The 22,381-nt window shown below is 38.3% G+C and overlaps 2 protein-coding genes across 5 annotated transcripts in view; both read left to right on the top strand.

Annotated features, from left to right (window-relative positions):
• The first annotated feature begins 693 nt into the window (after window positions 1–693).
• nars2 (asparaginyl-tRNA synthetase 2, mitochondrial) lies at window positions 694–8,555 on the top strand. Of its 3 annotated transcripts, XM_027145827.2 has the most exons (14): window positions 694–1,035; window positions 1,449–1,558; window positions 1,711–1,831; window positions 1,984–2,124; window positions 2,203–2,283; window positions 3,766–3,869; window positions 4,175–4,307; window positions 4,615–4,713; window positions 4,806–4,843; window positions 5,832–5,898; window positions 6,002–6,139; window positions 7,700–7,797; window positions 8,246–8,272; window positions 8,371–8,555. In XM_027145827.2, the coding sequence occupies exons 1-14, from the start codon at window positions 880–882 to the stop codon at window positions 8,513–8,515; spliced, it is 1,458 nt and encodes a 485-aa protein (XP_027001628.2). In that variant the 5' UTR covers window positions 694–879; the 3' UTR covers window positions 8,516–8,555. The 3 variants fall into 3 exon arrangements, with proteins under 3 accessions (XP_027001628.2, XP_027001636.2, XP_047676976.1); XM_027145835.2 differs by lacking the exon at window positions 694–1,035 and having other exon boundaries at window positions 1,449–1,575; XM_047821020.1 differs by lacking the exons at window positions 694–1,035; window positions 1,449–1,558 and adding an exon at window positions 1,565–1,579.
• Window positions 8,556–10,520: 1,965 nt separating this feature from the next.
• gab2 (GRB2-associated binding protein 2) overlaps window positions 10,521–22,381 on the top strand; it is a 47,209-nt gene continuing 35,348 nt past the window's right edge. For both annotated transcript variants that reach the window (XM_047820552.1, XM_027147679.2), the window contains exon 1: window positions 10,521–11,017. Coding sequence is in view for 1 of the 2 variants with exons in the window: in XM_027147679.2 (XP_027003480.2) it covers window positions 10,946–11,017 (72 nt within the window). In the remaining variant the exon portion in view is untranslated. The remainder of the gene's footprint in view (window positions 11,018–22,381) is intronic.

The following is a 22,381-nucleotide window of genomic DNA, read 5'->3' as shown; positions in this document are numbered from 1 at the left end:
TATGTCACTCTGCATAAGGACATCTGATATAGGATGTAAATTTAAATATATGATGACAGTGCGCACTGAAACTGGACAGTTAAAGATGGGAAAAAATTGTCAATGGGTCTTTTTCCTGGTCTTCAGCTGTCTTGTTATGGTGAGCCTGATCCCAATGTAGCAACTCTTGGCTCAATTCTCCACTGACCTCTCTCATCAACCAGGTGTTTCCACCCACACAACTGCTGCTCACTGGGTTTTCTTTTCTTTTCTTTTGCCATTCAGTGTAAAGGTGACCTGAAATCAGCCCACCCAGAATCAACAACATGCCACATTTAAAGTCACTGAAGTATTATTTTTTCCAAGCTGAACATTAATAACCATTAACCATTAATTGCCCAGTTGTATAATAAATGGGATAATTGTAAGTTACTACGTTTGTCACAATGCTGTACATGATAATTCACTATGGTATATGACTGTTGTTGTGACTGAATAATGTGTGTGTGTGTGTGTGTGTGTGTGTGTGTGTGTGTGTGTGTGCGTGCGTGTGCGTGTGTGTGTGTGTGCGCGTGTGCGTGCGTGTGCGTGTGTGTGTGTGTGTGTGTGTGTGTGAGGGGGTCATTAGACCTTGGAAAGGCGCTATGTAAATTGAACATAAACTGCAGATCGTTAACATCTTCAATATATTTGACTCCCGTTGGGAAATAATCTGTATGTACACTTTAATACATTTCCCAGCAGCTCTAGCACAGTGTGATTGGCTAATCTATACCACGTGGCTGCATCCAACCAATCGGATGGAGCCTGACTAGGAAGTCGAATAGATCTCAGGAAGTCATAACATTCAAGGAGACTGTATTTTTATGTACAGATTTGCCCACGTGCTTCTCCTCTGCTATGATGGCAGTCACGTTACTGTGGAGATCACTGGTCACATCACGGCTCTGTGGTTATGTCATTCTGACTAAACGGCTTTACTGCAGCACAGCAAAGAGAATCAGGGTACGTGATGCCCTCAACAGCCTAGAGACAGGCTCCATCATCAAAGTACAGGTATGGTCTGAACCTGCTGGATCTGTCATCATGATGATCAGGGTTTGTCAAACTTATGGACTCGAGGGATCCTTTTAACTCTAATGTACTTTTTACGAACCAATCATTGTTTCTGATGATTAGAATCCAACATTAAGTTCAATCTATGTACTTCAGCTGATACATCAGAGTGACATTATTTATAGGATTAAATGCATTTGATTCAAGAAACCAGTCAAAAAAAACCTAATCACTATAAGACCCTAATAATTATGCATTAATAACTTTAAAATGGTGAGTGGTGATAAAAAATAAGAGTTCCTTCAAGAACCCTGTGGATCCCTGGACCACATTTTGAGAACCACTAATGATTATTATTGATAAGCCGGTCGTTATTTTGATCATAACGTGCACTGGGTAATGTTATTTCTCAGGGTTGGGTACGCTCTGTTCGATCACAAAAACACAATATCTTTCTGCATGTGAGTGATGGAAGTTCTTTGCAACCACTGCAAGTAGTAGCGAGTTCAGACCTCAACACCAGGTGATGTTTCTACCTCAGTAGGTACAATATGACTATATATTTTAATATGAATATTAATATTATAGCTAAAATCAAACTCAAAATATGAAGTAGTTTTACACAAAAGGAACTATTTATTGATGATCTGTTTATATGTTTTTTTCTCCATTAAGAGACCTCACCTTTGGCTGCGCTGTCGATGTTATAGGAAGCTTGGAAAAGAGTCCTAGCAAAAAACAAAGCGTGGAATTACAAGCAGATCGCATTGATGTGGTTGGAGAATGTAATCCTGTGGTAAAAATTGGTTTCTTTTTTTTTTCTTTCTAATTTTGGAATATTTACCAGTACAATGCATAAATCTTTGGGTCATAAATCTTTGGCATAAATCTTTGTGCTAGCAAGACAACACTTAAGGTGAAAAATAACACCTCCTTTATAATTTTCAGGACTTTCCACTTAAGATCAAGGGCCACCATTCCCTGGAGTACATCAGACAGTTTCCTCACCTGAGGTGCCGAACAAATGCCTTCAGTTCATTGCTCAGAATACGCAGCCAGGCAACTGCTGCCATTCACGCTTACTTCAGGGTAAGGTTTCATTTGTCTCTTTACAAATTTCAGCTTATGTTTATTCTGAAAGGGTCTGATGAGTGCATATCATTGTAGGATAACAACTACCTGCAAATTCATACCCCGGTGATTACGTCAAATGACTGTGAAGGAGCAGGAGAACTCTTTCAGGTGGAAGTAAGTCTCATAATGCATTTGTTGCTAGTTAATAGCTGGTGTTTATTTACTTAAATTATCATGATATTAGTCCCTCCATACCACAATGTCTACACCAAAACTTATCTCATTAGTTCTGCAAATACATCATGCCTTATACATGCAGGAGAAAAAACAAGCGATAGGTACAGTAATATACTGTAAGTTTACTTTCTATGAGAAGTATAACTTAGTAACAGTGTCACAACTGTTATATAATGCAAAGAATGTTTACAGGTAATTGGCTGATAATCCCTGTTTATAGTTTAGCAGAGATTTGGAAGCTCAGTGGTTAAGACATTCTGCTACTCGTCGAAAGGATGTGAGCTCAAATCACATGTCCATCATTTATTCATTACAGCAACTGCTTTCAGTTTAATGAAATGAATAGCTTTTATAATAAATCTAATTAGCATTTTATTAATTAATTTTAATAATAATAAGCACTATTAGCTATTATTATATTAATAATAAACATAATTAGCACTAAATTTCATATTATTTCCACATCCTGGTGTGTCCTGTTTTTTGTTTTTTTTTAAAGGATTGACATTACAGTGTTATGGGCATCAACTGTTAATTAGCAGTTACAGCATTTGGCAGATGCCCTTATCCAGAGCAACTTACATTTATTTACTTTATACAATTGTGGTTTAAGGGCTCAGCAGTGGCAACTTGGTGGCCCTGGGTTTCACCAAATAGCACCACTGTACTATTACTTTGACTGCTGTATAAGTTTGTGGTAACAACTAACTGGGAGATTAGTGGGACAGTGAGCTGTGTGTAGCAAACATCTCTATGGAACTGAATAATTCTGTTGTTTAGTCTCACATGTAAATGTTTAAAGAAAGATTTGAATATTATTATTTACACTTAAATAAATATTTTAAAACATTTAAAATAGGCAGCAAAAAAGTACTAAAACTCACAAAGATAGTCGCACACATTGACAATGTAAGAAAATGACATTTTATTCTGTGTCAATCAAGTCTACATCTTTTATTTCTTTACTTTACATCAAGCCTGAAACACCATATTTTTCTCTTCCCAATGCCTTAATGCTTACAAGCACTGACTTTAAACTGATGCAATAAGATTCTTGGCATTTGATCAGAATTAGTAGGCAGGATGGTCTGATCTGTCTGTCTGAAGATCATGTGAAGGTCTTTTTAAATAGCAGAGAATTCTGATCCTTGATCAGCTCTCAGCTTCTATATGAATTAAGTCCCTGGATGTCTTTTTCTTTTGCTCCATCTGTCCAACACAACAATGAACCTGTCCTTCTTGATGAATGGTCCAATTTCCTTCAAGAAACGATTCAGAATGTGAAGGGCTGCCTTAAATGCCTAAAGTTACGCTGAGAACAAAATGCAGCCAATTTTACTGGCAGATATATCTGTTCTTTATATAAGCTATAACTTCAGCTTTCCTATTCCTTATTGGTGAATATTTCTGTCCTGAAAGCCTGCAGGTAATGAATGGAATTTGGATAAGGAAAATCACCATTTTTTCTCCGTGCCCGCCTATCTAACTGTCTCAGGACAGCTGCATCTGGAAGTGATGGCAGGGTAAGCACTATTAACCTTGAACTCTCCTTTGAGTTTTGTATTTATTCATTTTTTATTTTGCTTCACGTAGAGAAAGAGACTTTTATTATAAACCCGAACATGTCGTCACTTCAGTTGGAGACAGGTGTTATTATTACTATTCAAATGAGCTTGATGATTGGCTGATTCTGAACACTGCCATATAGCCATTTATAAAAGGATGTGCACACATATAATTTATAAAATATCTATATATCTGTCTGTCTGTCCAAAAAAAGTTTTTAAGTCTTCCTTGTTTTTGTTCAATTTACTGTTGCCTTCTGAAGGGCTTTTCCTGCTGTTTACACATTTGGCCCAACATTTCGAGCAGAGAATTCCCAGACCAGGAGACACTTGGCTGAGTTTTACATGGTGGAGGCAGAACTCGCTTTCACTGAGTCACTGAATGACCTCATGAAGGTGAGCTACTGACCTACTGAATAAACTACACCATTACACATGGCTACATGTCTAAGGCCTACTGAAGACTACTTGGCATCTTATTTAGCAGGGTATTTTGGTGCATTTTTTTGCATTTGGAATTTGGTATCCTTCTACAACTGTTTTTTTTTTTTTTGGGGGGGGGGGGGGGTGTCCTAAGTGATTGTTTTACTTGCATTTTGAGCGTTTCTTGCAAATGCAGAATGACGGTCTATGATTTGAGTTTAAACACACGGTCCTGTAGAGTGTATGTGTTGTGTGTTTTAATATTACGTCTGTTTCTCAGGTTATGGAGGGTTTGTTCAAGACAACCACAGAGAATCTCCTCTCTCACTGTGCAGAGGATGTGGAATTATTTCACAAATACGTCTCACCAGGAAATATGGTAGATCTTTAAAACTTAACACACATGTATATATTGAAAATATGTTTATATTTTCAAATATGAGCTCACCAAAGCCATGGTCTTGTTTTCAGGAACAAGTGGACCTTATGATGAAAAGAAACTTTAATGTGTATGTATATTCTTTTCTAGTCATAAACTTCATTTTGGTGTTATGTGCTATTGCTGACACTCTGTTCTAATCAAAGTTCTGACCAATTTTTTGTTTTTAACTCTGTATTGAAGCAGAGTTTACAAAATTCCAGATCTAAATACTTTATACTTGGCTGTGATGGCCTTCAAAGCCATGCAAGATCATCATTTCATGGGTCTGTAAGCAGAAGTAGTATCTACTGTTGTAGATGCTTATCTTGGTGTAGTAACACATTTGTCATTGTACTGTACATCTTTACTCAGGGTCACCGGTGGCCTGATGTATAAACATGGCTTATGAATAAATATGTGTTTTGCCATTTTCTCATGCAATCCCCTATAAAAAAAAACAACAAACAAAACTAAAGTTCATGTGGAAATGTGTGCATCATGACACAGGCTCCCGAGTGTGTGCAAGGATGTGGAAAATGAGGGTACTGACTTTCACCACTCCTTTAACTTGGTATTGGTATTTAGTACATTTTTGTTATTTTGTGCACATTTTTTTTTAGCACCTCCATAGTTGTGTGTTGCTCAGGGGTTTCCTCCCCAGTCCAAAGACTGATGTAGGCTGATTGGCATCTCTAAATTGTTTGTAGTGGGTCAATAAGTGTGCGATTGTGACCTGGATCTCCTGGGATAGTCTCCAGGTTCCCTCTGTATATTAATACACAGATTAATACACAGGGTAGAGTAAAGTCACAGCAATGTCAGTAGCAGACAGATAAAGTGTGTTCTTAAGGGGTGCAAGGATTTCTGGTTTTATTCTTAACTACATTACAGCATCATTTTTAATCCCAGGGAGTTATCTTCTTTGAGATGGGTTTAATGCTTGTTTTCATATTGGACAGATGTATATCTGTTATATTGATATGTGCCACATTAAATCTGTCAATGTACAGAAAGTATTAGTTATTTTTGATGAATAATAATAAATCTTCATTATAGAATTTCATTGTGTTTTGTAGCATTTCCTACACAGAGGCGATTGACATTCTGAACCGTAGCTCAGAGCAATTTACCTTCAAGCCAGAGGCAAGTAAAATTAGACCAACTCAAAAATACTTATGATTATATCTTTCCTATATTCCTGATGGAGAGTATATTTGTTTTTCTTATTCTCTCGACTCACCAATAGTGGGGCTGTGATCTTCAAACAGAGCATGAGAAGTACATCGTGCAGCATTGTGGAAATGTCCCAGTCTTTGTGACAGATTATCCATATGAGCTAAAGCCTTTCTACGCCAGAGACAATCAGGACCAGCCCCAGCACACAGTAAGAATAACCTCAGAGCTTGTGTGTTCATGTTGGCTAACATAAGTAGAGCATAAGTTGACTCTGATTAAAATCTTAGGATTGTCCCCTGATACACACACACACACACACACACACACACACACACACAATTTTCACAGGGTTTTTTTTTTAAGTCATGGAAATCATGACAGGCAGTTGATTTTGACAAATCCAAATTGTTTTAGGAACAGAAACTGAAACTGTCAGACAAGTTTCTTTTCCAGCTGTCATGAGTTACACAGTATTTGTATCTGGCATAGTTTCATTGAGTGGAGTGAAGTGAATCTCATTCCTGGCAATCCCTGTATGGCAGGATTGCTTGTAGTGAACCAAGCTCCAGAACTATTGGCACCTTATTAATGATGTGTTGGGGAAACTGTCTATGAAAAACAATACTGTGTGTTTAATTAGCTTACTCTTTAACTACTAAAAAAAAAAAAAATAGAGAAATCTAACTTTCAAACAAAGTATAGTTATTGTCAGAACATAAAAAAAAATCTTATCAATTAGATTTCTTAAAATATAATTTATATAATATTGATTAATATTATCAATTCTATTTCTTTAAAAAAAAAATGGATTATTGTGCCCCTGCATGTATTGTATCTCTCAACATAAGCACTGAGTCTGCTGCTATAATGCTTGATGATCTAGTTATTAGTGAGTAATAAATGTGAGACACCTCATTAACATAGACTATCTCTATGTACATTCTCCTATTTGCATCGTTTTCTTTCGGGTGGTGGGGGTGGGGTTGGGTGGGATTATGTTAGACACTTAAGAATCTTTGACCAGAACCAGGTTCCTTGGTCAGATAAGACAAAACTTTGCTTAAATGGAAGGACTGTTCTACAGAAAAGAACCTAATCCACACTGCTATAGTATAGTTTTCTTCTGGCACCTTTCCAAAATAGTGTGTTGACATGGAGGTGGCCTCTACTTATAGATTTGGAGACTATCATAAGTCTTTGTTTGATTCTTGGCATGTCTGACTCTTGAGTCATCTTGTTCACTACACAGTACTGTAACTGCTCCAAAACACTCAGGAGAACTTAACAGATAAATAAAAATGTCGACTTGCTTTTTGTGATTTGTACTCAATAACATCTAGAGCTACAAATAATTGTGATGTGTTTTTTTTTTTTTTTTAAATTTATTGGAGAACGTAATAAATGCACTTTAATTAAATGCTACATCTCTTCCATGTTTTCATTGTAAGCTTGAGCTAATTTACCACAACCCATTTTTACATAGCCTTTGTTTCCCCAAACCATCTTTACCAAAGGTGCCAATTATTCAGTATATTGACTTTGCAATGCATCACAAACATAGTAAATAAATTTGTTTTTGAAAAATACCCTTCATCGATCAAAGTATCTAAGACTGAGACTCAGAGAACAGATTATTTATTTATTTATTTATTTATTTATTTATTTATTTATTTATTTATTTATTATTTTCAGTGGGTGGTTCGCTTCATTTTGTTGGGCGTCTTAATTTTTTCATTTACTGAATGGTTGATGATTTTGTTTTTGCCAGGCAGCTGCAGTAGATCTCTTGGTGCCCGGTGTGGGGGAGCTGTGTGGTGGTTCTCTCAGAGAGGAAAGACTAGAGCTGCTAAGGACTCGGCTAGAAAAGTAAGTGAACCGTTTTCACTCTGCTTATGCGTTTATCTTGATGGGACTCAGAACAATTGCAGAATTATTGGTGCTCTAATTTCGAACTGATAAAAACAGCTGCAGTTTGGTATATATTGATCTTAAAGTTTGGATTTTTTTTAAGTTATGTAAATATACTGTAAAACACTTCTTTTGAAAATACTATTTGCTTAATTGGACAACAACTCCTTATGAGTTATGTCACGTTTGTTAGAGGAAAGGTAATTCATTTGAGGAAATCATTTGACTTGTGTAATATTTTTCACACCATGATTTTTACCCATTCTTTTGAAGGGTGTCAGTAATTCTGGACTTGACTATATGTTGGTTGCATCATCCTTCTAGCCCTTCATTATTTGCAATGTTCTTATCTAAGTCTGTAAAAGTTACTCTGTGTAATCCTGAATCTGTAATCTTGGTACTTTAGGGCTGGATTAGACGACACGTATGCATGGTAGGGTCGTCATTTTTTTCCAATCCTGTTTTAGAGCTCAGTGGGTTCCAGCTAAACAAAAGTTAAATCCCCTCCATCTGCCTCCTACTTTTTTACAGGTATCTTCAGCTGAGAGAGTTTGGTTCAGTGCCTCATGGTGGTTTTGGAATGGGCTTCGAGAGGTACTTGCAGTGTGTTTTAGGAATCGACAACATCAAGGACACTATTCCTTTCGCAAGGTTTTCACACTCCTGTGTTCTGTAAAGCAGCCTGGTGTGAAATTACAATAAACAGATTGAAAAGATATGGTATTGTTTCATATGTCTTAGCACAGAGAATCACTCTTCAGTGCACAGAAACTGATGGCAAGAGACAGTAAATTATTCCAGATTACATTAAAAATTGTGGTCATTTATTTTAATGAGAATACTTTGACAAATTCTTCCTCCATACCATAAATACCTTATGCTGTAAAAATTATTATGAAAAATAGAAAGTAGAAAACATGGGAAAATGAGTGAGTGAGTTAAGATCTTGATCCCAAAGCCTCTTTCGTAATTCAGCAGTGTGCAATCGACATGCAAAGCACTTGCAAATGTGTACAGATCATCTCGCTTTGCCAAGTACTGTATGAGCCTCAACGATTTGTATATGCTGTAGCTAAAAGGCTTTTTGACAGTTCATTGGAATTTGTAGTCAAGCTCTTATGAATACAAGTCATAGTTACAGTTTAAAACATTGATTCTTTCATGAAGTCATTTAATTGCATTTTATTGTATTGGGATTCATAAAAGGGCATAACATATTTTTCATCTGGAAGAATATAAACAAGATCAAATTAACATGCAGTGTGCGGTTTGCCCCATGATCAGAACTTACATAGCTTTGCTTAATAACATAGTATGTCGGTTTCAAAGAACAAATTTAACCGCAATAGCAAACAGTGAATGAATAATTCAGATTGAAATCATTTTGTGGTCATTATTTACACTTACAGTATGCTAAGAATAGGGTTGATTTACATTTGCTCACCACTAGATGGCACCGTTTTGTAATGTACAGCTGATTTTTGAGACTGGTTTGTTTATTAGTTATTACAATAGAATTTAAATACCAATTGGACCAAAAGGTAAACCTACCATATAGGCACATTTTGTAGTTATGGATTGTAATCCCTTTGTTGTTTAAACCTATCCTGCTTAGCAATTTTTTATTTTTCCCCTACACAGACCCTGTTAATCAACCTCACAGGTTTAAATCATCCTTAATCATCCTCTGTTATTTAATTAGGTCAATTTCTGACCACAGGATGCTGTTAGCTTGTTATTTTTTGTTTATTGAACACATGCAACAACTGTTCACTTCACCTTCAGTGCTATGCCTCAGATAGGTCCAATTCATCCCAAATGATTGATTGATAGATGGATAGCAACAGGTGTATATGCCAACAAAGTACAACTAAGTACCTGATGGTCAGTGAATACATTTCCCTTGATTTATTTTTATTTATTTATATTATTCTATGTGTTATAAATTACAGTCTCCTCTTAATTGTGATGATTTCATTGCCATTATTACAATGCGATGCTAGTCATCCTGAAATTGCATGTTATGTTTAACATGTTCAGTGTCATAATAGGTTACGAATAAATATTTTGCACCAATTTTCAAGAGGTTTCTTCCTGCTGAAGAGGTTAGTCTGGTCTCATAGTGATCAGCTGCCAAGGCTGAGCTGGTCAAACTAGTAAACCATCTCTGTTGCCAGATGAGTTGTTTTTCAGCTTCCTTATTAACTGATTAGACTGATGTTTGTCTTATAATTGTGTTCATTTCTAAAATATCAATCTGTCTATCATGTAACAGTAGCAGAGGTAATTGTTAATAATGTTAGTAGGCAGTACCGGTCTAGCTCAGCTTGTGTTTTGGTAGCTAGTAGCCGCATTAGACTACTCTATTTTTCTGGAGAAAAGAATAGTTATTTATTATTATTTTTTACTTAATATATTTTCTTCTAAACAAAGAAGCAAGCAAACACACTGACATAAACAGCTCTATTTGAACTGCTACGGCGAGTAAAACTATATGACCTTTGACGTAGCCTTTGGTAAGGTTTCATTGTGATTAGCAAAAAGTTACCTGGAAATAAATACAGTGAGTTCTGGGTTTTGGTTGCCATAGCTGCAGGAAGCCACGCCCATTCCCAGTACCGTTTAATCTCCTAATCCCCGCCCTTGTTTTGGTGACCACGCCTCTTTGTGGCTGTGATTCGCCAGAAAACAATAATCATCTGGCTCGGAGTTGGAGTGATTTCACTGCGAGGCGTCTGTTGTTAGTCGGGACTGTTGCTGCGCCCACAGATACTCCGGGTATGGTGTGGACGATAAAGACGCGAGATTACTTCCTACACCAGTCTACCAGCCTGACTGTTCCTCCTCTTCACTCAGAGGGTCCACAACTGTTTTTCACTGTGTTTTGTGTCAGGGCGGGACGTCAGCGCGTCTCTGAGCTCTCCGGACAAACTGAGCGCGCTCTCGCGTCACTAAATGGGCCGGCGGAGCGCGTCGCTGTGCGCGCGCTTCTGCATTCTCCCTAAATGGACCTGCATCATCATCATCATCTGATCATAAGAGTGTGTGTGTGTGTGTCTGAGTGACTGCTGTTGTGGTCAGGCATATTTGGGAGAGACGGAAAAAAATGAGCGGCGGAGAAATCATCTGCCAGGGCTGGCTGAGAAAATCACCACCGGAGAAAAAACTTCGGAGATACGTAAGTACGATGGTGTGTGCGTGTGTGTGTGTGTGTGTGTGTGTGTGTGTGTGTGTGTGTGTGTGTGTGTGTTTAAACTTTATTAGGTGCAGGACTCTAACGGAGCTCCTTAGTATTTCCATCTTCTGCTACAGATATTAAAGCATATGGAGTTTTTACGAAGCTTTATTACGCAGCGCTATTACGCAGCTTTATAGCCTGTTATGGAGGTGTATGGTTGGTTTCCCAGCATTAGCAGGTGCGTCCAACTGCCTGCCAGAATTATCTCCCAGTTCCTCCTGACTCCAGGGGGAAAATAAACATAAATAAAACAGATGCTTCCCACTTTATGAATATAAAAGTACCACTAGATGCGCATTCTCGTTGTAACAGACTGGGCTGTAATCAGGACGTTATCTGTATTTGATTGGAACACTTAACCAAACTGTGTGCACAATAGGCATTAAGGATACCATGGAGCCACCGTCTGTCTACTAATTCTGTTTGGGACAGATGTCCATACAACTGTTCCTGTTGAGAAAGCAGTCTGCTTCTCATCTGATAACGTTACAGCAATGCTTCACATGAGTCATTTGTTGTTTTGTATTAGAAGATGCAGCCCGCTGCCTCGCATCCCATTCCGTCCTGGTGTCTGGACACTAGAGACTAATGGCTTCCACGTTGTCAGAGCAGATAATGGATTAAAAAAAAGAAGCCCCTGCTCTTCTAAATACAGCTGGCCTATGTTTACCCACAGAATTGCATTAAAAAACCTCACCATACTCCTACATAACTTTGCTGTGATTGCGTCTCTTTTTCTCTTCCTTTTTTTTAGTACCTTTTTAGTATCATCGCTGAGAGAATTCATTTCTTGACATCTTTAAATGAAGATGTACTAGGTCATTTCCTCCTTTCCATATAAAGATTGTGTCTTGTGTGCAACTTCACAGGAACTGTTGATGTCAAAACAAACAGGGCAGCTGCTGTCAGAGGAAGTGCGTAGTGTAAGGCCATATAACTAAATGCCAGCTTTCATTGATTTCTTAACAGTATCAAAACAGCAAACTGTGGCTAAGCAAGACATTTGCAAAACCATGAAATGTCCATCCACTTAGCAAAAGACAAGACAACACAAGAATGGTGTGCTGTCAGTTGGATGCATCAAGAGAACTTATTGTCCAATCTCCAAATTCCATTTAGCAGACAAGATTGCTGTCATCTGACATCGCTGCCATCCTAATGCTCCAAGATATTTTAAGCAGCTGTGGATCTCTGTGTTCTGACAATAAAGTGTTTGTGTGACACATCAGACGTCCTCTTAGTAGGCCAGAAGGTTCACCTAAACCTCAGTTGTGTGTTGCAAATTATATGCAAATTCTCAGCACAAACAATTCTGTCAGTTAGGGCCCTGTGGCAATAATTAGAAAATAGAGGTGTCTGTTGTCTTGACTAACACGGCTGCTCGTACGGATTGCCTAATATGGGAACAGAATGAGCAAATAATATAAGCTAAAGTAATAAAAATGTACCAAATCAGAAAGAGCTCATTTACATAATTACATCATTTACTAGTTTGTGTTTAATTTAAGACTTAAATTTACTTTTCAAGCTTGCAGTAAAAAATCATGAGTGGAAAAGTGTTTTTCGTAAATGGGGAAAAAATCCATAGAAAATGTTCTCCTACAGCCACAGAATAGAACTACTGAGTAGAATATCACCCCCTCTGGTTATAATGTGAATCATTAACAAGTATTTTCACTGCAAAACTTAGCATAAAGTTGTTACTTATTACCTTGTTGGCCAGCATCAGTAGAATTGTTTATGAGGGTGAGTTCACTAGTGGTCTGCCAATCACATGTTGGAAAATATTAAAAGTAAAAATTCGATTCAGTGCGTAAATCATATCGTAAGCTATAGGTAAAATAATATACATTATGTGTTAGTGGTGTTCTTGTGGTTTTCTAATATTTTAAAGGGATATGGAAAGGGAAGGGACAATTTTGAGTATTGAACAGATTGCCACATGTTACTCTCATTCTAACTTCAGTGATGGGTGAAAACCTTAAAATAGGTGAGTAATCCTGTGGTATTGCTCATCACTGCTTCTTAGAGGGCTGTGACCAGGTGCTTTTAAAATAGAACATGCATTGAAGATGTTGCTTAAAAACATTGTGTTGTTGAATTTATAGAGAACATTTGTAGCTTAAAACTTAAAAGAATCATTTTCAGATTTAGTCTCGATTCTAACAAAGCCTTAGACTCGATTCAAACCAAAACCAAAAGAGTTAGATCACGTTTATTAAGTAATGGGTTCATATCAACAAATAAGTGAATTAAATCTGTTATGATCAATTTACTTGTTTGTTTGTTTGTTTGTTTACATTTTTTAAACATTTTTTATGTAAATCAGATTTTCCATATATATATTTTTTTAATCTATTATCAAACCCTGTAAAGCACTTGACTATAAGGTCAGTCACATCTTTCAAAATCAGTTTCATGAAGCAGTGAGAACATGACAGAAGCCAAATTTAGATTAATCTCACAATTCCAGAAAGCAGAAAACGCAAATTCAGTCCAGTCATTTCACACTGATGCCAAACAGGCTTGCTACAATATTAATCACCATTCAGCATTCATAACCGCAAAGCATCTCAGTGATAAAACATGGCATGTAGATAATGAACACAGCTGTTCCCTACTGAAGCGGTTCTGAAACAGTATCTGGCTCTGAAAATTATTTTCTTTGCCACAGGCAGCGCCACCTACCACAATGCCTCTAATAAAACGAGCGCTCGGAAGTGGAGGGACAGTTCAGGCATTTCCCACAGCAGCTCTCCATTTCCTCTTCCTACAACCATTGTCATTTTAACACCCTTCCCTGTGTGAAATTGGTTTTCCATTTTTGTACAGAAGCTCATTTGTTTTAATGAAACATTAGCGATTATGTGCCTCTCTTATGTCAGAGTTAGGTTTAGTGTTGGGGTGAGAATTAAGATTTTGCTGTTAAATTCAGTGTGGAGCCAGTAAAGTTCCTGAATACAGTGCAGCTGTACAATGTAATGGCAACGACTTGAATCAGCTAGTTAGTGAGCTTTGAGATGACAAGCCCAGTGCCACCGATGGCAATATGTACATGAAAGTTAAAGATCTGGAAGCTAATCTGTTTGAGCAGAGTGTAGAGATGTTACCCAAAGTAAAAATTTTGAGAGCTAAAAACTGTAAATTTATTTCAGCACAATGGAGTAGCGTGGAAATCATAAATTATATATAAAGTGCAAATACACAGCAAGCTGCTAAATCTATAGTAAATACACAGGACAGTGCATGCTAACTAGACCGATCAGCAGAACAGTACTGGGTGGATGATATGGTGTGTTTGGAGCAGAGCTGGGCTGATCTGAGTTAAGCTGAACATACTGTTTCAGAACAAATTTCAACATTTAAGATAAATCTCCAGAGTGTTTTTGTGTAGTAACAGGCAGTGAGAGTGTATGTAACTAGAGTAGCCTGCGGCAGTAGTGTTAGTTGGTGCCACCCTCTCTCCTGGCTGTTTTTGCTGACATCATTTCACAAACACCGCTGTTTGCATAATCCATCCCAGGATTCCAGACTGATCCTATCAGACTAAAGAGAGTGCAAAATATCTTCACGCCTTCATGGTCTCCAACGGTCACAGGGACTGCACGTGTATGCTCATGTCTCTATGATGTCATGATTATCGTAGATTGTGAGTGTTTTTTCACTGCAAGTATTTTCTTAACTAGAATGCTTGTATCAAGGTCTGGACGGAGGTGAACAAGTTTGTTCAGACCCAGCACTCATGTTTTGAAGAGTCTCTGGGAAGGTCTTACCCCTGCTGGTGAACATTGAACACCACCCTGTTTCTGCTTAGACAGACAACATTGTGCCTCACAGATGTTTTTCTTGTTCAGCTTCATCAGACAAGGATTTGCTAAGTCAGTTTCTAAAGACATAACACAGACACAGCACTGTATCTGAAGGTACCAGATGAAAAACTGAAAGCATATATTCCCTTTACGTCTCTCCTGAAGATACTCAGGTTATGTACACTCCAGTTTGTTGATCTATGAATAGTGGACCACATGATATGTCAAAAAAATGATGCAAAAATGCGTTATCAATTTGATTTAATTTATTAGGCTATAAGGAAATAAACTTCCTCAAATTGGGTCTTTGACTTGACCCAGTTTTCCTGACCACTCTTGAGTCAGGATGTGACCTTAGACATGTTTGATCTTTATATAGCGTGTGGCCTGTCCTTCAGCACACCCTGGGGTCGTACCTGTTTGTGAGGCTGCTGAAAGCCAAACTGCAGCGGTAGCAGGCTCCAGACTTCCTCTGGATGGCACTTACAGGAAACACTGTGCCTCAGCTCTCAGGATGGCGGGTAACAAGCAAAATCTTTTTGTGTCTTTTTATTTATGCCATCCTAGTTCAACCATTTTAGAGACTTTTTCATATGTTCCTGTTGATGATTGTTTTAGAAAGTTAGAGCAGAGCTGGTAGGTCTATTTTTTGGGGGGGACTTACCTCAGCAAATATGGCTCCATTGATAGGATGGAAAATTGTATGTATGATATTCAGGTCCTGTCAACACATAGATATATGTGACCTTGTGCTCATGAAGAAACAGTGTTGTGGCTTACTGAAAATGCAATATTTTAAAAAAGAATGCATGTATGTTCTGTACATGCAAATTGAGTGTTTGTTTTTGTTATGCATGTACCAAGGCTGTGTATATCGTATCTCAACCAAAATATTGGATAAAACGTGGCTGAAAACATTATATACAAACACACTTTTTTGTTATGCAGCCTGCAGTAGTTTCATCTCATGGTCATGTCCTGTTCTGCTCGATTTGTATGCTGTTTATGTTATTGTCAAGGTGTTTGGTGACCGTTTGTAATTTATTTTCACTGAGTCTTTCTGAATCGATTTTGCGTATAGTATTTTTCAGATCTCTGTCAAACAGATGTTTCTAAAAACAGGATTTTTTTAATGGACCAGTATAAAAATGTGTGTATATATAGTGGCTAATTCAGAATATTCAGACATTTAGTCTTTTTAATGCCTTAATAATCTTTGTAGCATCTAAAGAAAATGTATTTAATTCTTATAATGTCACTGTGACATTAATTCATCTCAGACACAAGTTTCCAGTCTTCTACTTCCAGATTGTGCTGACTAATCTTGGGCTGACTGAGCTGTAATAATCATCCTAGGAATTTGTGTATTAAAGTCACAAACCTGTACCAGACTGTTACTAAAATGGGTTGTTCCACACTGCTGCTATAAATGGTCCAAACTAATTTCATTATTCAGAGCACACGGTTGTTTATTTGTTTCACTTTGCTAAGCTCATGACACTTATTTAAATTGGGTCACGACTCCCTTAACTGTGCCACGGTGCCCTTAACTCTTTGCACAGTCTGTCAGAATCTCTCAGTAAGACAGTGGAAGATGGTTATGGGGAAATCCTCTAGCTGCCACCAACCCCTTCCCTCCCCGGTAGTTTTAATTCATAGTTTGACTATACGTATTATTCTTTTTTAGATGATTTTGAGATCTTTAAAGAAATTGCTGATATTATATTGCAGCACTATCAAGCCAGGAGCTTAAGATTCTTACTATCTGAGCTCATGCTTCTATGGAAGTAGTAGTAGTAGGAGGAGTACAGTGTTACTTGGAAGTAGTTATGTAGGAATTGTTTAGGCATTTAGTTTTTTTCCCTCCTTCTCCATATCTAGTCATGCATTTATTGCTTCTATTGAATTGTTTGTTTTTAAAACAATTCTTGGAAAAATGCAGCGTGAAATGTTCAGCCTATGTTTTCGAATTTGAACTGAACTACACATGAGCAAGTATCGATGATGTTAAAGATGAGCGCAAAAGCTTTTTAATTGTTTTGACAGCTGATGACTTTATTACAGGTGATGTCATCTTGCGCAATGGTACTGCAGGCCCAGATGTGTGTGTGTGTGTGTGAGAGAGAGAGAGAGAGAGAGAGAGAGAGAGAGAGAGAGAGAGAGAGAGAGAGCGAGAAAGGGAGAAAGGGAGAGAGAGAGCATGTGTGTCTGTGAGCGACATATGACTGGGGTCACATGGTGGACAGATTGTTAAGCAGGAGGGATTTGATTAAAAGTGCTCCATGCAGCTCTTTCATGATGAGAGGGAGAGACATTTGTGTAGCTTCATCGTTTGTCGATCCTCATGTCCAAGACAAAGCCCTGTCTTCCTGCAGGCAGTTGTCACAGGAGGGTGTGAAATATTGCCTTCCGAAAGCAAATGACTTCAGCTCAATGAGAGCTTTGAAGGGGTGTGGACAATCTAGGGATGGAATGCATTTCGAGGATAGTTATCATAACCAGTCTCTCAGGAATAGAGCAGAACACACTAAATCAACAATTCCAAGACATGTATAAATATCATTATTTCTAGCATTATTAAAAACACAACCCTTTTAAAGGTTTGGAATATTACCATGCATTTTGTACCTTACCACAATTTTTCAGGCTTATGTGACTTGCAATTGTATGGAATGGCATTTGTTAATGATGAACTGTGTTTGGTAATGTGATGAAATACCTGTTACAACATGAATATGAATCTCTCTCTCTCTCTCTCTCTCTCTCTCTCTCTCTCTCTCTCTCCCTCTCTCTCTCTGGTTATATCCTTACCATCTTATACACGCTATTATACCTGTACCTTACACATGCTTATTATATAAATAAGGTCAAACATTAGAGAATTCACCAGTAAAATGTCATTTATCTTTTGCTTACATACACATTTGTATATTTAATATCACAAATGGCATCCCAATCAAGAAATCACAGAGAAATCTTGGAAGTGTTTTAGAAGATCCAGATTTCATTAGAATCATATATTAGTTATAGATAGACGTAGCAAATGATGTTATCATGCAACCAATCAGAATTCTACTCGAGCCCAGTGCACTTGAATTCTGGGGATGCAACCTTGGCAACATACAGTATGTGTATTTACATATGCTCCTTCGGTTGACAATTGTATTTAAAACAATTTATATTTTGTACAAATTTTGAGTACAGTTGATCAGATGAGACTTGTAGAACCCAACAGCTGCATTTTAACCATTTGGATTTAAACTCATGACCTTCTGATCAGTCTCTGAATGCTTTAGCCACCAAGCTACTACTTTTCCATTACACTTTGCTGACGTGGTACAGGGAGAGAACAACTTGTGGTAAAGGCTTAAATTTGGAGCCTTGCCTAATCTGTTGTGTAAAAATACTTCTCTTTTCCAACTCCTACGCCTAAACAATAGTTTTGTCAAATTTGTTTTCTGAACCTTTGTATTGCATTTGTCATCCAGTAATGAACTGCTTACAGAATGTGTTCCTTAATTTTGCTGGGTGTTATGATGATATCTTTTGCATTTGTCATAGGACATCATTTTCATCATGAAATTTTGAAATAGTTCATCAAGATTGTCTCTGGATGAGCTAAAGCTAAAACTCAACCAAAATAATTTATCATTGAACTATAATTTTCCCCAGGGTTTGTATCATTTTACTATTAACTTTGTTTGTTTGTTTGTTTGTTTGCTTATTAAACGGTAATTACATTTGGATCTGAAATGGTGCAAAATTTTCTCTATCATCTGGAGAATCGCAACGATCACTGGAACAATGGGAGCAAAATTGTTCACAATGTCTGGGTAGGAGGGATACATACTCTTCCTCCCCTGTCAATCACAGAGACACTAGCCAATCAGTGGGCATCTGTGAGCTCATATATGAAGGAGAGGACACATTGCACTTTTCTCAGAGTGAGTTCTGCCGGTGGCTTCTATAACGGCATGTTTTATTCATCTCATGTCGAGCCATTTGAAATGTTTTTTTTTTCATTATAGAGGCACATGTCAAATACCTTAAACCTTTATAATTATACTTACTGTTGATATTTAGTATAACAGAACTATTGCATGTGATATATAACAAAGGAACTCGCTGCTGTGTCAAGGCTGAAGCTGTGAGTACGCTTCTTTGAAGAAGTTGTGTCTGAAGATGTGTGCACCCACAGCAATTTACTGGCTCAGATAGGACATGTGATGAGGGCAAACACACCAGTAAGTCCTTATAAGGGCATCTATGTCACATTACTCGAGCTTCTTTGTCTTCAGGACATACTCTGTGTATGTTTGTCAATTGTTTGTCCTGTCTGTGATGGGGAAAAACGAATATTTAAAAAGTGCTAGTGGAAAAATGATACATGTTGGCGAGCAAGCATTTTAAAGGGTGTGTGCTTTTGGGCCCCATTATATTACAGAGCACGACATGCACTCTCCTTGCGTTGTTTGTTTGGGAGAGGAGCATGGCCTCTCTAGGGAATCAGCTTACATGCATTGCGAGAGATTCCGCTACATAAGCTCTGATCCCGTTTGGCTGTATGCTTTTTAGCAAAGCGTCTGCACCTCGTGGTTCAGGTCCTGGCTTTGCTCTTGTGGTTTGCAGGTTGAGTTGGCAGAAGCGGAACAAGAGACAGGTCCTTCCCTTGTCTTGCCCTCTCCCCAGATTTCAATCTCTGTTTCAGATTAGGGAGCTAGCATGGTGATTTCTCCCTGCCCGGAAGATAATATGTTGCTGTCTGTGTTGGTATCTGAGGAGATCGATGTAGGCAAAGAGGGGCTTGCTTTTTTTTTTTATCTGCCATACCACAATCAGTGGTATTTGAGGAGCTCCTCGAGGTGGTAACACCTGCTGTTGCTAAATTAAATTTAAATTAGCCTGAAGAGAAAGTTAGTGTCACCCTACCTAGTCTTCCTCCTAGATGGCACTTTATGGGAGATCCCCTTCAGCAAAGATCTCCTTTCTCAGATGCAGGGGGCTATCCTGCACCCCTGCTATGAGTTATGGAAGCTCTGGTTCTGGCCCCTGAGGGCTACCAGTTCTTAGAGTCAGGCCTCTCATCTGAGGTGGTGGAGACTCTATTGAATGCTAGGGTTAGGGTTAGGGCTCCCACCACTAGGAAGATGTATGCTTTTGTAAAAGTGGGGGCTTTTACCAGTCAGTATATTGCTGGAGTTTATGCAGTCTTGCATTTCTTGCCTAGAATTTTCCACTGGCATGTCCAAGGCTATTCTGTACCCCTGGGCATGTCCCCAAGGTGCCTAGGATGGCTAGTTGCTCAGTCATTCTACAGGCCTACTGTCCTCTGCCCCATGAGTCGGCAGAACAGGGGAGGCTACACTTGCTTCGTACGTCCTCCTCCCTGTTTGTCTGATTTGGGAACCAGAAAAGGGCAATCCGGTCTCTAAGCACCGCCTGGCTCACTGGGTAGTAGAGGCCATTGCACAGGTCGTTGAGTCACGTGGTGTTGCTTTGCCTCTAGGCATCAGGGTTTTTCAGGGCTATTGATGTACTGTTTCCAGTTCGCTCGTGCTCTCTCATGGCCCCTGGCACAGTCATTGACCAGTGTGTGGCGGTGAGGGTATTGACGTTCCCAAAGTGTCAACCTTGACGCAGCATCGGGTTTCCTCAAAAGGGAACTACACCTGGTTACATATATAACCCTAGCATTTCTTTCAGACAAATAGAAGCTAGACTAATATGACGAAGATGCCTTTATATAGACTTGCTGGCACGTACTCAATTAGTCATGTGTCCTACCCGAGTTATTACATTGGTGTGGGTTCACACAGAGCTTCAGACATAACTTCCTCAAAGAAGCATTCTCATAGCTTCAGCGTTAATGCAGCATCTCATTTCCTTCTTCCATCCTTCCATCCCTACATATGTAATCTAGTGTAGAAAAAAAAACAATTTAAGCAAGACAATGCAAAGCACAGTATCCTCTTCTTGAAGACATGTACCTGATGAAAAACTTAAAGGAACAGATTTATTGGTAGATGCTGATAATAGAGATCCCTTTCAGAAATGCTTATATAAATGTTAAATAAAGAAAGCTTTACCATGTGCAGTATTGTAAATCTGCTATTGTGGAATGCCAGCATTAGAGTGTTTAGAATAAAAAGTATAACATGCAGTATTAGACTGCGAACATGTAGCTGGCATTACTGTCAGAGCTGCCAGCATAAAACATCAACACAACATTTAAATGACTAATAAGATTTTAAAAAATGTCTTTAATTTATTACGTATTCCATCTATTGAAACGAGAAGGTATAAAATTAAAATAGGAAGACGTGCTTAAAAATTGTTTAGCTCTCTGTCAGATTGATAGCACGGTTGAAGTCAGAATTAGTGACATTCACTCCCAGTGCCACATTGATTTCAGTGTGTTGGTGGCACAAAAACCCATTGCAGCACAGATGGCAGGGAACATAGGAAGCAGCACAAAGAGTTCTGATTAGCCAGAATGCCTTGCTGTCACTCATAGCGCTAGCTTGAGCAGCTTTTTTCAATGAAAGCTAGCATGCATTTAGAGACGCACTTTTCTTTCTCTCTAAAAGTGGCTGCTTACAAAATAGGTCTGATTGCACAAACCTTTAGTAAACAGGAACAGGATTGGCATTTCTCATATGTCCTCTCTCGTTCTTCCCCTCTTTCACTTCAGTCTCTATTTGCTATCTTTGCTTATCTCACAGTGAGTCCTGTATTTTGATATGAAAAGCCAAAGTATTACCGTAAAGTATTCTAGGGTGAAGTTACTTCATGTTCACAAGAATCGTGTACATCATACTGTTCATGAATGCATCAGGCTGATAGCTGGGCATGGGAAAATGTGTCTAATACTGTGTGTGTATGTGTGTGTGTATATGTGTGTGTATGTGTGTGTATATGTATATGTGTGTGTGTGTGTGTGTGTGTGTGTGTGTGTGTGTGTGTGTGTGTGTGTGTGTGTGTGTGTGTGTGTATGTGTGTATGTGTGAGTGTGCTGTGGGTGGTTAGCTCTTTGCCATCATGTCAAACATGACACAGCTGCTGGTCTTCCCGTAGCTTTGTTTTGACTATTGGGGAAGTCTAATGTGAGTTGCAGAGGGACTCTGCTGCATCCGCCCAGCAGAACCTCCCCAGATCTGTTCCCTCCACCGCACTGTTTAATCTCTTCTCCTGTTTATTTCCTGGGCTATGTGAGATGGAATGCTGCCATTACCAACCAGAGGCTCTGGATCTCTTCAAGGAAAAAGCAAGATTACACATGAGAGCTGTAAAAAGAAGGGATGAAGCTAATTTGTTGGCCCACTATTTGCTAGAGTGGTAATGCTGCAAGGGCTGTTTATTCACTGGAAATGGTTATATATTTGTGTGTGATAACCAGATGATGGGAATACATGAAGATTTTGATCATATTGAGTCATTTAGTTAGTCAGCATTTGGAAATGTGTTTTTGTATTTTTTTTTTTTTGACATAGGATTT

The sequence above is a fragment of the Tachysurus fulvidraco genome, chromosome 11 (assembly GCF_022655615.1).
Source record: "Tachysurus fulvidraco isolate hzauxx_2018 chromosome 11, HZAU_PFXX_2.0, whole genome shotgun sequence".
In the NCBI taxonomy this organism is placed as follows: Eukaryota; Metazoa; Chordata; class Actinopteri; order Siluriformes; family Bagridae; genus Tachysurus; species Tachysurus fulvidraco.
This window is presented reverse-complemented; position numbering and strand designations above follow the sequence as displayed.